The sequence below is a fragment of the Staurois parvus genome, unplaced genomic scaffold, assembly GCF_062004578.1.
Source record: "Staurois parvus isolate SC_StPar_1 unplaced genomic scaffold, SC_StPar_1.0 ptg000433l, whole genome shotgun sequence".
Taxonomy (NCBI): Eukaryota; Metazoa; Chordata; class Amphibia; order Anura; family Ranidae; genus Staurois; species Staurois parvus.
This window is the reverse complement of record NW_028318229.1, coordinates 45,897-61,274: the sequence shown is the minus strand read 5'-3', so window position 1 is coordinate 61,274 and position 15,378 is coordinate 45,897. Positions and strand designations below refer to the sequence as shown.

At 43.5% G+C, this 15,378-nt stretch overlaps 1 protein-coding gene across 2 annotated transcripts; it reads right to left on the bottom strand.

The window, feature by feature from the left end:
• Nucleotides 1-3,292: 3,292 nt before the first annotated feature.
• Nucleotides 3,293-15,142, bottom strand: LOC149454209 (tyrosinase-like). 2 transcript variants are annotated; one of them, XM_089687679.1, is made up of 4 exons: nt 14,348-15,142; nt 11,133-11,343; nt 9,155-9,296; nt 3,293-3,473 (listed from the first exon to the last, which is right to left on the bottom strand). In XM_089687679.1, the coding sequence occupies exons 1-4, from the start codon at nt 15,140-15,142 to the stop codon at nt 3,293-3,295; spliced, it is 1,329 nt and encodes a 442-aa protein (XP_089543805.1). The 2 variants fall into 2 exon arrangements, with proteins under 2 accessions (XP_089543805.1, XP_089543806.1); XM_089687680.1 differs by lacking the exon at nt 3,293-3,473 and adding an exon at nt 7,184-7,504.
• Between the last annotated feature and the right edge of the window lie 236 nt (nt 15,143-15,378).

The window sequence follows — 15,378 nt, the reverse complement described above, 5'->3', positions numbered from 1 at the left end:
TTAGGCCTGGTAGGACTTTTAAGGGGAACCCCACCCCCCAAAATGGGGGGGGGGAACATGGGATCCCGCCTAAATTCCTACCAGACCCTTGATCCAAGAACAGGTTTGGCAGAGCAGGAAGGGGAAGGGGGAGATCGAGCGCCTTACCCCTCTCCTGAACTGCACCAGGCCACATGCCCTTAACATAGGGGGAGTGCTTTGAGGTAGGGGGCTCCCTCTCCCCAAAGCACTTTGTCCCCATGTTAATGGGGGCTGACTTGTAGGAATCTCCCACATCCTGGCCCCCATAGTACCCCTACCCATTCATCAAAAAAGTGTAAAATGTAAATAAAGACAACAGTTTTTGACAAGTATTTTATTTAAAAATAAAATAAAAATTGTTCTATCCTTGTAATCCATCATCATTCCTGGTGTCCAGAGTTGTCACGACGACGACGACTCGCTTCAATAAAAAACGACGACCTGTCCGCACCCGCCGCTATCTGACATTTGGCGGTCAGATGTAAACAAGTGGGCAGAGCTAGCCGTGACGTCACCATTAGCTCCACCCAATTGTGCTGTGATTGGCCAAAGCATTGCACCTCACCTGTGGTCAGGTGCATTGCTTGGATCAAACACAATGCACTGTCTGAGCACAGTGCATCGTGGGGCGTGGCAGGCGAAGAGTTTGAGACCAACCTCAAGGCCATCACTAGTGGCAAACACAAATTAACTGGAAAACTTCCAGAAAACCTTTAGATAGGCATTACTGGCCCTAGGGCGCCATCTAATGACCAAGTGAGCTAGTACGTAAGTAAACACAGAGTTGGTGATTATACTGCTCCACCAATCACAGAGAAGGTTATACCTTCTGAGCCTGGTTTATCAAAATGTTATGAATGTACTGTTTTCCACTAGATAAAATAGCAAGTCACGTGACAGAAAGGGATCACATTATAAGATCACATCATCAGGGGACACAGACGCCCATCATCGGAAGATCGCATTCAACTGGAAGACTTCACCATCAGAACACACGCCCTTCATCTGACACTTCATTGAAGATAGGACACACAGCTCCAGCATAGTTAGACACCGTTTTGGGGAAGACTAACTCCACCTATTAATCGGCAGCCATCTTTGTGTCTGGACATCAGCCACCTAAAAGCCTACCTGGTATACTTGGAGGGTAAATATAACATATTATTTTCTTGGTGATTTTGTGTTTGCTTTAATGAATAGGCCAAATACAATAATCCTTGCTGTAACTTTGTCTCACATGATAGCATGACCACTAATGTCAGGTCATTTTTTTTCCCTTTTTCCTCCTAAATTATTTTTATTCTTGTTCTTTTCTTTGACCGTTTTGGTGCACAATTTTACATATTTCAGCACTTATACTTCCTGCAGAAGGGCGACAGTTGGTTTCCATAAAACGCAGATTATGGCCTGCTTGGTAGTTATGACTGGTTATGCGGTCCATGAGGAGAAATGAATGATTAATTTTAATCCAGTATATACACTTTACGTAAAAAAAATTTTCGAGCTTCATTGCAAAATATAGTGTCTGAGTCAACCTATTAATCAAACTGTTAGTGGTGTCTGTAAGGGACTTATTGTAAATAAATATTAATTTATTTTCGATGGTGTGCAGTCTATACTTACCATGATCTTGTTGGGTTATTTAACCACCTCCCATCCGGCCGTTGAACGGCCGGACGGTGGCAGTGCAGGGTCAGGTGGCTGTTTATAAATGGCCTCCCTGCACCCTGCTTGTGCGCGCTTCCTGGGAGCGTGCAGCACCGCAATCCGGTGCCCGCTGTGTCCTCCGGACACCGATCGTCGGGCAGGACCTCTGTGCAAGGTCCCGATCATGTGATCACTGATTGGCCAATCAGTGAGCACATGCAAAGTAGTTATAGCAAGATGTCACTTGTGACATCATTGCTTACTATGTGTTAAATCTGTGAATGATCACAGAGATCACATGGTACAGGGCTATTCACAACAGTCTTGTACCATGTGACAAGCTATGATCAACACAGCTCACACAGTAGTTCTCAATAGCTGCAGGAATGCAGCCAGAGAGAAGGAGAAATGATTCCTTTATGGGTGTAAAAGCAATCAGTGTTAAAAAAAAAAAAATCTTCATCACCCCCCACAAGTAGTACAGTGTCACCATGGTGACACTATACTGCTAGGGTGACAGTATGTAAAAAAATAAATAATATAAAAGAAAAACAATTTAAAAAACAATGTTTTTGGTACTTAACCAATTTGGGTTATTTTTTTTACTAAAAATATAACAGAATAAAATTTTGGCCAAGATTTATGATGAAATATTATTTATTTGTAAAATTGTATAAGAAAAACACTTGTTTTCAAAATTTTTGGACATTTTAATTTACATAGCAAACAAAATAAAAATCCCAGTGGTGAATAAATACCACCAAAATAAAGTTTTATCTGTCTAAAAAAAAATGCTAAAAAATTCATATGGGTACAGTGTTGCATGACCGCGCAATTGCAATTCAAAGTGTGATAGCACTGAAAGCTGAAAATTGGCCTGGACAGGAAGGGGGTAAAAATGTCCGGACTGGAAGTGGTTAAAGATTTCTATTTAGCAAAATAACTTGGAATCATTAAGTCAGTTAAATTATTTTTATATCGCTGGCACTGTGGTTCGATCTATTTAGCTGACTAAATTAATAGTCCAGGCATTCCAAGATAGCAAGTAGGCAAAAAACCCATATCTGAAATTCAGCTTTAACTCTACAATGAATTTTTTCATGTGTACGATTCTTCACTGAGGTGTTCTTCGACACACAAACAAAAGGAACCAGCTCCCTGCCTGATACCCTAAGGAGTAGAGCAGCCTACTGGCCAGTCATAAGAGAGGCTCAAAGCTTCAGCTCTGATTCTCAACAAAAATGAACCTTGAATTCTGTCACTGCATTGCAGTACGCCTAAGGATTTCTAGAACAATTATGGGGCAAATGAAACCGGAATTCCTGACTTCCATGCTTCTTGGGGCCAGTGACTCAGCTGGGGTTGAAGATATTGAATCCAAATGATTGACAATTACATAACATTTTCAGATAAAAGAAACCAACCGCTACAAATGGCAATTAATAATTTTTATTTTGCAGTTAGATGGTACATGGTTTATGTGGTTGCTCTGGAAAATCAGCATTAGGATTTTTGAAGTGAGAAGACTGGACAGATTTGAGCTGGCTGGTGTCCTGAGATCAAACTGCCATTTGAAAGGGTTCTCTACCCCACCAAGTCTCATACGACTTGCATCAATGGCACATTACATGCCCTGGTATGTAAAGTAGATGTATCCAAATTCATTGGACTTGTATAGGAGGTCTTTGTTCTTGTAACACGGAAAGTATGGAGTAGCACACTCGTCAGGACCTTGGCCCGGTTGATCATTTTTGGGGTACACATCTAGAGTTGCATTGTATCTTTGAAGCCATTCATCATATATCCTATAAAATTGTATGAAAATAGGGAAACTCTATACAAAAGTACTAATACACAAAAGTGTCAGACTGGGATTTTCCAACAACTCCTCTTCTTCTGTATCACCCAATTACTCCAACCCTTCACTGCATGCACATCCCACAACCACCCAGCATTCTTGACTCCTTCTGTCCAACACAATCAAAATGAGTCAGACCCCAGTCATTTGGAGAAATCTGAGAGGAAGGAGGAAGGAAAGAGAAAAAAAGGAAGGAAGAAAGAAGGGAGGAAAAAAGGAAGAAAGAAGGGAGGAAAAAAGGAAGAAAGAAGGGAGGAAAAAAGGAAGAAAGAAGGGAGGAAAAAAGGAAGAAAGAAGGGAGGAAAAAAGGAAGAAAGAAGGGAGGAAAAAAGGAAGAAAGAAGGGAGGAAAAAAGGAAGAAAGAAGGGAGGAAAAAAGGAAGGAAGAAGGGAGGAAAAAAGGAAGGAAGAAGGGAGGAAAAAAGGAAGAAGGAGGAAAAAAGGAAGAAGGAGGAAAAAAGGAAGAAGGAGGAAAAAAGGAAGAAGGAGGAAAAAGGAAGAAGAAGAAGGAGGAAAAAGGAAGAAGAAGGAGGAAAAAGGAAGAAGAAGAAGGAGGAAAAAGGAAGAAGAAGAAGGAGGAAAAAGGAAGAAGAAGAAGGAGGAAAAAGGAAGAAGAGGGAGAAGAGGGAGGAAAAAGGAAGAAGGAGGAGAAGAAGAGGGAGGAAGGAGGACTACTCTGGGCCCGACTCCTGCTGTCCCACCTTCAGGGGAGTCTGGAATGAAGCCCTCTCTCCATTGGCCTCTGTCACCAGGTACGTGATGGGCAGACAGGCTTTAAGATGGATGAGGACCAATCTTCCAAAGGACTTTGCAATGACAGAGTGAGTGCAATAGGATGAAAATCACCTAAATCTGTTGCAATGGAATGCTTTGGCACTGGCACAAATGATAGCAGACTTGAAGCTCGCGGGAACAATTGACTGGGCCAAAGACAGATTGAAAATATCTGTAAAGACCTCAGCCAGCTGCACTGCACATGCACTGAGTAAATGGCCAGGGATGCCGTCAGGGCCGGCTGCTTTCCGTGCATTCACCCTGCCCAATATTGCACCCACTTCAGGGAGGTAGAAAGTATGGGTGGCTGCTCACCTGGTAACAGCTCAGCTTTGAGTATGGGCTCCATATTCCCCTTTTCAAAGTGAGTGTAAAACAGAATGAACTCATCGGGGAGCGAGGCAGAGCTGGTTGAAGGTGTTCTGTTGGGTGAATTCTGGTCAGTAATAGCCAGTATTCCTTGCCACATGTGTCGAGGATCTGCAGCGTTGAAATATTCCTCAATCCGCTGTTTGTATGTGTATTTTGCCTTACATATTCCCCTCCTCAGATTAGGTCTGGAGGCTTACAGTGTCACCAGAACCAAAGGCTGTGTTGCGTTCTTTGAGCAGGAGACGAACCTCCCGGCTCATCCAGGGCTTCGGATTGAGAAACATCATGATGTTCATGTGACGGGAGTCACTTTGGGTGGGGGGCCCATGGAACACATCCCCTTTGGAGAGGTGGAGAGACCTCTGTCTTAGCTCTCCATATCCCTATTATGTGTAAGTAGCCCTGTGCCTGTTAGGGGTACAGGGTGGAATGTTCTAATATTGGGGTGGGAGGGTGTTAATTGTTCACTGCCATGCAGCTGCATCCCATTATTCTATTGTGTCTTGCTTGGGAGGGAACTATTCTGGGATGTATGGGTTTGTGTATTGTCTACTGCCATGTGGTGTATCCCATTGTTCTATTGTGTGTCTTGCTTGGGAGTAAACTAATGTGGGATATATGTGTTTGTACTGGCTTGGTGGTGGGGGGGGGGTTCCAGCAGCCCTTCCCCCTGATGGCACGGCCTGCTGATGCGTTTCCTGTTACTGGGTGTATTTCCCCACCCTGTGTATAGATCTTGTATTTATGTTAAAATAAAGCAGTCTATTTCCAGTCTTTCATACAAGACTGGTGTTGTCTCCTCTTGTATGGTCAGCGGTGGTGTCCGTGGATCTGTGTTTGGACAGGGAAGCAGGAGTCTAACGGAAATACCCCAGTGCAGTTGGAGGTCCGGTTCCGTTACAGTTCTTTTGTGTAGTCACCTTAGCCACACACACCTACTGATGATTGGTGCCCATTAGTGCCACCCCATCAACATACATCAGTGAAGGAGAAAAAAAAAAAAAAATTACCCGTTTGAACAATTTTATAATAGAAACAAAGAAACTTTTCAAATTGTTTGCACTTTGTTTATAGCGCAAAAAGTAAAGCGCCCAGCAGCGATTAAATCACCAAAAGAAAGCTTTGTGAGGAAAAAAAAAAAAAAAAAAAAAAAAAAAAAAAAAAAAAAAATTTTCATACGAGTACAATCTTGCATGACCGCGCAATTGTCAAAGTGCAACAGCGCTGAAAGCTGAAAATTGGCCTGGTAAAGAAGGGGGTATAAATGCCCAGTAGGCAAGTGGTTAAACTCCCACACAAACCTTGAGCCTTTAGAACCACTTCCATTCCAGACCATGTATATAAATGGCTGGACGGGATCATTGCAGGGGTGGGTGGCTGTTTTTTTTTTTTTTTTTTTTTTTTTTTAATGGTCTCTGCTTGTGTGTACTCCCTGGGAGCTTGCGGCACCACGATCTGATGCCCGGAGGATCATTGTATGGGACCTGTGATCACTGGTTGGCCAGTGATCACAGGAGTAGTAAGCAAGATGTCACTTCTGACATTGTTTATTACATGTGAAATGTCACATGGTACAAGGCTGTGAATAGCCCTGTACCAAGTGACAAGCTGTGACCAATCAGAGCAGGGGCAGACTGACCGTTTGGAAACTTGGACACTGTCTGAGGTCAGTAGAGGGCCCCATGAGAGGCCCCTGGTACCTTTTTTCATAGGCTTTTTTTGAGTTTGGCCAAGGACACAGGGGCCCCATGAGTTGTCAGTCCGCCCCTGGCTCACAGTATTTCTCAGTGCCTGCAGGAATGCAGCCAGAGAGGAGAAATGATTGCTTTTACACCCATAAAAGGCTGTAAAAGCAGAGTTTAATTAAAAAAAAAAAAAAAAAAAAAAAAAAAAAAAAACCACACCATCACCCCCCACAAGTAGTACAGAGTCACTATGGTGACTGTACTGCTAGGGTGATGGTATGTAAAAAAAAAATAATTAGAATTTTTGGTTTTAAGCCAACTTGGGTTTTTTTTTTTTTTTACTTAAAGATAACTGAATCAATTTGCCAATATTTACAAAATTTTATAAGAAACTTCCAAAATGTTTGTACTCATTTATATAGAAAAAAAAAATATATAAAAAATTCATATGGGTACAGCGTTGCATGACCATGCAATTGTCATTCAAAGTGATAGCGCTGAAAGTTTGCCTGGACAGGAAGGGGGTACAAGTGTCTGGACCTGAAGTGGTTAAATAACATCCTTGGAAAATTTCAAAGTGAAACATAAAAATGAAAAATTCCTTTAAAAAAAATCTCATTTGTTTCACTTTGAAGAGTACAAATCAGAATTTTAAATATTGCTTTGGTTCATGTGCCCCAGCATTCCCATGGGCTGGTGTAGATGTTACCAAATCACAATTACAGCCAATTAAGTGGCATTTCCAGATAAATACAAGACACCATTAATGTCATTTAATTTTTTTTTATTAAAGTTATATTTTCTTTTTAACATTAATTACGCTCAAAAGCCAATAGAGATCATTTGGAGGTGAACCTGCTGAACAAACTCCATATGAGATCTTGTTGTGGTCTTGAGATCAATCATTTGACAGGGTTTCCATCACAAAATGGCAGATCCCAACCTCAAGCCTTACTTCAAGGGAGAGTTACAACCCCTGGTATTTAGAGTAGGTGTACCCAAATTTGTCGGAGGTGCGAAGGAGGTCTTTGTTCCTGTAACATGGAAAGTACGGAGTGCAGCAATCGTCACGACCATGACCTAGTTCTTCATTATCAGGGTACATGTCTGGCGTTGCCTTGCGTCTGCGAAGCCATTCCTCGAAGATCCTACAAATAATTTTATGGACTTTAAGCAATGTACACAGCCAGAATGTTTATATATAAAATAAACACTTTGTTTAATTAGGGAAATTTAACTTTTGATACCAGAAGCCATCCTTTAGGTGACCCACAATGCCCAAGCCAGTAGGAGGGCTCCCAAACACATGACAGATCAGCTGCACAGGGAGGATACCCATTTGGAGTCACTTACCCACCCTGATTGTTGGTCACAGTACAGACACCACAGCAACACATTTGCAGCATGCCGGCATTAGGCCCACAATGCAGCTGCCTTTATACATTAGGCGGTCCTAAAAAAAGTGTTAGAGACCCCAGCAGGTTTCTAAACTGGCAAACTCCCCTGACAATATACTCTTCTAGTTTGTTTCTCCTACTTCTTCCAGCATTTCAGCCCAGGAAATCGCTTCAGAATTCTACATTTCTGGTGTTTTTGAAGCCAGAGTTTCCCCCTATGCTGGTTTCTTACTCTGACCCTTACATAGACCTGTGCGGTTCATTTTGTTCTGAATTGAAAATTGACAATTTTCATTTCGGAGAGTCGGACAACATTTTGAACAAAATGTCAAATGTAAATATGGATTTCCTTTAAATAAACTAATTATAGCCATCTTTCAAAATTTGAAGAAAACAAAAAACACAAAATTGGGCCAAGAAGAGAGCCCCAGAGGGCCAAGAAGAGAGCCCCAGAGGGCCAAGAAGAGAGCCCCTTCTAAAAATTTAAATTTCAGAGAACAGAATAGAAAATAGATTAGACCAACATTTAATAGAAAAAGGAATAGGAGACTATAGCTGTCTTTTGAAATTCGAATTTCAAAACTTATGAACGCAACCAACTAAGTTAGCAACTTCTCAAAATGGAAACAAACTAAATTTTTTGTTCTGCACGTCTACCTACATCACTGCAGTGCTCATGCTCATCAGCAGTGGGAGTTAAGAAATGCTCTAAAAAAGGCCCTGTAATGACCATAATATCTAAAACTGGCCATAGCTGGATCACAACCGGTTCAGCGGGTACTAGGCAAAATTTGACCCATCTATGGACAGGCTGGTTGTATTGAAGTTGACCCATCAATATCTTCAGTACAACCAGAATGTTGGAGTTTCTTTCCCCCCCATGCATCACTACCAGCAATTACAGTCAGCAGTAGAGATCACCGTGTTGCTGGCAGAGAGCCTTCTCTGCCGGTAGAACAGAATAGCACTGGTGGGAGGGGTTCCTGGCGACAATCAAGCAATTATAGGAATTAAAGGAAATTGTATAATCTATGGCAGGGGTGGGCAACTGTGGCCCTCCAGCTGTTGTAGAACTACAAGTCCCAGGAGGCATTGCAAAACTGACAGTTACAAGCATGACTCCTAAAAAGGCAGAGGCATGATGGGACTAGTTCTACAGCTGGAGGGCCACAGTTGGCCACCCCTTATCTAAGGGATATAACACGTCTCCAGTCTGTCTCCTCTAACCACCCGTTATGTTTACAGCCCAAATTTTCTGTAGCATTACAAATACTGATTATAGGTGACCCTTTGTGATGTCATAGGCCATAGTAGAAGGCCCATCTTTCTAGCAAGTTGCTCATCTTTGATGTAACAGATTTAGTGATAGACCAACCACAAAAACCCAACCACCACACTTACTTGTCAATAAAAGCATGGTGAAGTACAAAGATGGGATCATTGCTGGAGATTGGAACCTCAGACATCGTCCCACCCATAAAGATATGGACCTGGTTATGCATGCTACGCCGCAGGGTCGTGCCATCTGCTGGGTTCAAGAAGCCTACAAAAGATCATAAGGCAATATCTGGTTACATTTTTCGTTCCAGCTCCCATGTCTTTACCAAAAGTGGGACTAAATTCATCAACCTTAACCATTTTAATTTGTACGCTGCTAGACTTAAGAAAAATAAAATATAGCTGCCTAGGTTTACTTTTCACATTTCTTCAGTTGCTTTCCGATTTCTGACCTAGGCAAAAATTATGCCATACCAGGGAGTCTTCATGGGCATTTTCCTTTGTTCCATCTGGAGTGGGGCTCTCAGCCAAGCACATCCTCCTACCTGCATGCCTGAGCCAAGGACAGATTGATTCCAGGAAGTAAATGCTACATGAATCACCTGCCCTTATTCCAAAGTAGCCATGGCAATTTTTTTCCCCACCAAAATAAAAAAAAAAAAAAAGTGTGGAGATCTAGATTGATACAATTGCTTTGAATAGGTATGAAATTAGTGTTTTCAGTTTGTGCTGCTTGGAGGGAAAAAAAAAAAAAAAAACTCATGTTTTTGGTACCAGAAGCCAATAAAGAATTGGCAAAAAACCCTTACATGGCCAGATAGCGTTGGTCCATGTTACATAAAAAGGTTTAAACATCGATTATTCAAGTTTTTATGGGGCCCCTGTGATTTTACAGGTTCAGGCACATGCATTTCTATACTGTTGGGTCCTTTCCTCAACATATCACCGTTGAGTTTATTTTTTAGTTTTGGACAGGGTACAGAACTTTGGGCACTTGTCTTATCTGAAGGTGATTTAGGAGAGGTGCTCGATTCAGCTCTTTGAAACAGCAAATTGGGTCATTAATTGAACCTAGGAGCTTGGATTCAGCAGCACTCTACAAATCTGGGGTTTCCCATGATATATGCAGGCAGTTCCTGGAGGATGAAGGAATTGATACCATTGAATGGCCCCCACGCTCACCTGACCTAAATCCAATAGAACACATCTGGGATGTCCTGTGTCGGTCCATCTGAAACCACCAAGTTACACCTTAGACTGTCCAGGAGCTCAGTGATGCCCTGGTCCAGATGTGGCAGGAAATCCCCCAGGACACTGTCTCATGTCCCGATGTTGAGAGGCATACATACAAGCATGTGGGGGCCACACAAACTACTGAGTACCATTTTCAGTTGCTGAAAAAGGGGGGGGGGGGGGGAAGGCTTCAACTATCAGGTCTACATTGTAGAACACCTGATAAGGAAGAGGCTTTGCCCAACATGGTTTGTTGCTTTGACACTGTACTGCTAGGGTGACAGTATGTAAAAAATATAAAAAATGTAAAACAAAAATTAAAATAATTTTTGGTTATAAATTAATTTGGGTTATTTTTTACTAAAAAGATAAAAAAGAGAATAAATTTTGGCCAAGATTTATGAAGTACTTGCAAAATTTTATAAGAAAAAAAAAAAAACTTTTCAAAATAGTGGACTTTCATTTACATAACAAAAAAATAAAAATCCCAGTTTTGAATAAAATACCACCAAAATAAAGCTTTGTCTCAAGAAAGGCTAAAAAAAAAAAAAAAAAAAAAACCCACACGAGTACAGTGTTGCATGACCATGCAATTGTCAAAGTGTGATAGCGCTGAAAGCTGAAAATTGTCCTGGGGGGGGGGGGGGGGGGGGGGGGGGAAGCATCCAGACTGGAAGTTGTTAAACAAGCTGAAGTTAGAAGCCGATTGGCTACCGTGCACAGCTGCACCTGATTCGGAGGGCTCCAGTTTTAGTAAATCTCCCCAAGAGAAGGAATAAGGCGAGATCTCCACAGTGACATTGTAACAAAACCAAAAAGCCAACTGTTTTTTTTTTATATAGGGGAGGTTAATATACTGTTTGCTCACCTTCTAAAGCATTACGGAAGCTTTTCTTTGAGGTCCTGTAGTAGGGAATGGTGTCAAAGGCTTCCCATTTCAGCGTGTCCTCTACATCTTGGAAGGTGGGTAGGAAGGTTCCATTTTCAACTCCAGGCTTCCTGTGTAGTCTTTCCATCTGATTATAGTCTACAGCACTCAGGCAGTAAACATCAATATAGTTGTACCCGCTGCAAATAGACTAAGGGAAAGAGCCTCGTTAGAGAGATGAATGCTCGTTTGCTGATTTTAAATACTCCCATTTTTATGTTAAATTCCAGGGCCCATGTATAGCCAAGTGTACGTACAGCCATGTGCTTCACCTGGTCAAATCAGAGAATGCTTTGCATTGATTGAAGATGCAAAGCACTCTGAATGGTAGCAATCAAAACCACCACTGGGCCAGTGTGCACATCGCCATAGTCTTCCAATGAATTCAGTCATTGGCCCTGTATGTGGAGGTCAGGGACAGACTGACAACTCATGGGGCCCCCCGGGCAATAGGGTATCATGGGGCCCCTGTGTCCTTGCTCAAACTCAAAAAAGCCTAAGTACCAGGGGCATCTCATGGGGCCCCCCTACTGACCCCAGGCCCTCAGGCAGTGCCAGAGTTTCCAAATGGTCAGTCCGCCCCTGGTATAGGTATACACTTGTAGCTGCAGATTCCAGCTGGTAATGGACACTGGATAAACCCAAAAACCTAGAGAGTCCGATCGCCCCATTGTGGTAGAGGTTATCAAAACACCACCTTAAAATGATTGCACTGACATTAAGATATTCTGTATGCGGGCTTGTACAACCACTCCTCTGAGATGCTACCTCTCCCAGCGGAGGGAACAAGTCCTCCATTAGGATGGAGCCCACAAGATGAATGGAGTTGGAGTAAGCTGCCAAAGCTTCTGAGCCCACACCACTGAGACTGAGCTTGACCTACCATGCATGCCCCCTGGCTATACACAGAGCTGCCACAGATAACAGAATGGGGGGGGAAGGGGGAACAGATTTGTACACCTGTTGCCTAGACTGTTTCTGGGGTATGGTCCCCCCTTTTTCAAGTTTCTCTTCAGATGGTACAGGGTGATCTGTACTATTAGGGTGGGGGGGTTGCTGATTTAATGCCATGTGGTTCCATCCCATTGTTCTATTGTGTGTCTTGCATGGGATCAATTATGGGATGCATGTTTGTGTATTGGCTTAGTGGGGGGGGGGGGGGGGTCCTAAAGGAAATACTCAACACAGGCTGGCACAGTTCTGTTACAGTTAGTAAAAATCCACCCCCCACCCCCCGTGTACACCAATCTTCACACTTACCCCCTGGGCAAAAATTTCCTTTAAAAGTAAAAAAAAAAAAAACAAAAACACATGCTCAAAACACACCCTCTAGTACAAATCTGCTTCTCCCAGGAAATGTGCCCCCAAATCCCCTTGCAGTATCCTGCCCCCAAATTTCCCCTCCTAGCACCCCACAATCATTCCTACTAGCACAAATCCTCTGGATGCTTGACCATTACAGGTTTTTGGACATCCCATAACCATGGGTATTACAGCACTGGCCATGCCACTGACTCCCAACAGCCTCAACCCTTCTGGAAAGGCTCAAGATTTGGGATCTGTGGGAATGTGTTCCCATTCAGCTAAAAGCTTGTCTGGGGTCAGGAAATGAGGCTGGACAAAACCTGCTCATTGCTGGTATTGAACTTCATCCCAAGTCTTTATTAGCACCATCAGGGCTTTGTGCATGCTGCAAAATGGTCAAACCATGTATTTACAACTGGCCATTATGGTTATATGCTATGCTGCAATCAACAGTATTCAGGGGTGTTGGGTAGGTGCAGCGGGTGTGGTGGGCAGGTGCAGCGGGGTGTGGTGGGAAGCATACAGAGTCCCGATTTGCTAAAAACAATGTATTGTACAAGTACTTCAACAGTATGACCAGGCCTGACAGGAGGGCTAACCTGACCAATATCACTTACAACAGCTCAATGCAGAGAGAAGTTTGTAGACTCAGTTGTCCACAATGAGAAGCAAAATACCGCCTGGCTAATCCAACCAAAAAGGGGAAGCCTCCCGAGAAGGTAAACATAGTCCCCACTCTCTCCCTCCTTCACTGGAACTTTTCCCAATTGGTAGTGCTGACTGACAGGGAACCTGTCCCTATGCTAGCCACTCACAAAGCATGCCAAAACCTGTGGGAAGAGGACTTAAACTCTGCTCGACCTAAGATGGCCATCAGGCAGGACCATGGATAACGGAGAAACACCAGTCCTCCTATAAAGGGCCCTGGCAGCTGGAAAAGCCAGATGTGGGGAGGGTGATAGGCATGGTGGGGGGAATCAATCCCCTGTATGACTCTGCAGCAGCTGAAAGCTAGCTTCTTTTCCTCCCACTGGCTTTCAGCTGCTGCAGAGAGCCATTCAGGGGTCAGTTCCAGTAATTATAAACCCCCACCCCCCCGCAAGACCCATCACTCTCCCTGTGCACCATATGTCGTCCCCCCCCCCCCCCCCTTGCTGCTGCCCAGGCATCCCCTGTGTGCCCCCACCCCCTCAGTGCTGCCAGCTTCCCTCCTTTCCACCAAGCTGCAAGCACACTATAGGACCCTTCAAGGTAGACTGGGGGAAGGATCCGATAAATGTCATTTACCAGCCCCTTCCTTTCCTAAATGAACAAGGTACTAATCAGTCACTGTATTCATTCATAACTGAAGCATAGTAAAAAACTTTTTCTGGGGGGCACCCCATCAGGTTGGCTGTATGGGGCCCCATGGCAGCCCTACCACCAGGGTCACATGGGACAAGAGCATCCAACCAGATCACTGTCCTTTCAGACAGAGGAAGCCAGAAACCCAATTTCTCCACACTTACTCCCCTTGGCATTGCCACCGCGGTCCAGTGTCACCTGTTCTGGAAAACAGACTACCTGTCTACAGGTCTGGTAGAAATTTCTAACAGATTGGCAAGGGTTTCCATATAGATCCTTGCTCTGTGCAAAAGTGGGGAAAGCAATGCAGATGTGAATGCTCCACTTTAGAGATTGCCCATCACTAATGGTCATGGTGACATTTTACGAGACCTAAGCGAGGACAAATATTCAACAGCACAAGCAGTTTGCTTTTCTTTTTGAGGAAAATGCCAACAAAGTGAGGGGAAGTTTCTCTAACAGAGCCCTGAAGAGCAGTACAAACCTGAGAAAGGTTCCCCACCTACCTTCCAAGTGGCAAAATGGGAGTAGCTACTGATAAACCCTTGCACGTCATTATCCCCGAAGAAGTCATCATTACAGATGGAGCATTTTTTCTCTCCTCGCCAGTCCCAATAAGGAAGGGCAAAGTTTTCATCCCCTGTCAAGAGCTGAATTTGTCTCTCCAGGAAGAGGAGGCCCAGCCGATGCCAACCGGGAAAAGCTGGACCTTGATGGGCGTAGTTTCTGGTCAAAAGAAAGTCCCCATCTAACAGAAGTGGTTTTGTGGAGTAGTAATGGATCCAAGAAAAAACATCATAGATGAAGGCATCAATAAAGCGGTATGTGTCCTTGTGATGGCGGTCTCCAGTGTATAAGATGACAAAATTTTGACTTATTGTGGTTTTGGCCAGTGCCAAGTAGCTGAAGAATTTTTTCCTTTCCAGAAAAGAAAGTTCTCGAATTTCTTTGCGCACAATGTTGTTTTTGCGGTCACATTGTTCTCCAAAATACCCGTACTTACAGTCACCGCAGTCATAGCCTCTGTAGTCTTTGAAGCACTCGCAAGTGGAGTTAAAGTAAAAATGTGGCCAGTCCAGGCGGTCGTCGTCATATTGGGGCACTGTGCCAGCTGCAAAAGGGGTAATTGTAATCTGGTTACGGCATCTGCCGCGGCCTGAGTTGGAACCACAGGGGCTGCCATCCTGCCAAAGCGGGCAACAGATTTTTGTCCGAATTGCAATATCTGTGGTGCAGGCTCGTGGGAATTGACCCTGGACTACATTAAAACAAAGAACGAGGAAGACTCCAAGGGCAATCATCGCTCACAGCAGTAGAAGATCGACCATTGGAGAAGACAGCAGACCCAGAGCGTTTCGGAACTCCAATCTAATAAAGAAAAAAAAAAAAAAAAAAAAAAAAAAAAAGTTGTCAAAACAGGGGATTCTAAATGCATGAAACGTTAAGTGAAATATGGGAGTTGGTTTAGGAAAGGCAAAGAGTATTTCTGTGCCACTTTGGAGCAGGTAATGGGCTTTCTAAAAACTCAAGCACTTCC

Excerpts from the sequence above, each read along its gene's own strand:
- LOC149454209 (XM_089687679.1), bottom strand. The coding sequence starts at position 15,142 with ATGATTGCCCTTGGAGTCTTCCTCGTTCTTTGTTTTAATGTAGTCCAG. Across the intron at positions 11,344-14,347 it reads CCCATTTTGCCACTTGGAAG|TCTATTTGCAGCGGGTACAA; the intron begins GTAGGTGGGGAA and ends TCTTTCCCTTAG. Across the intron at positions 9,297-11,132 it reads CTTCCGTAATGCTTTAGAAG|GCTTCTTGAACCCAGCAGAT; the intron begins GTGAGCAAACAG and ends GATCTTTTGTAG.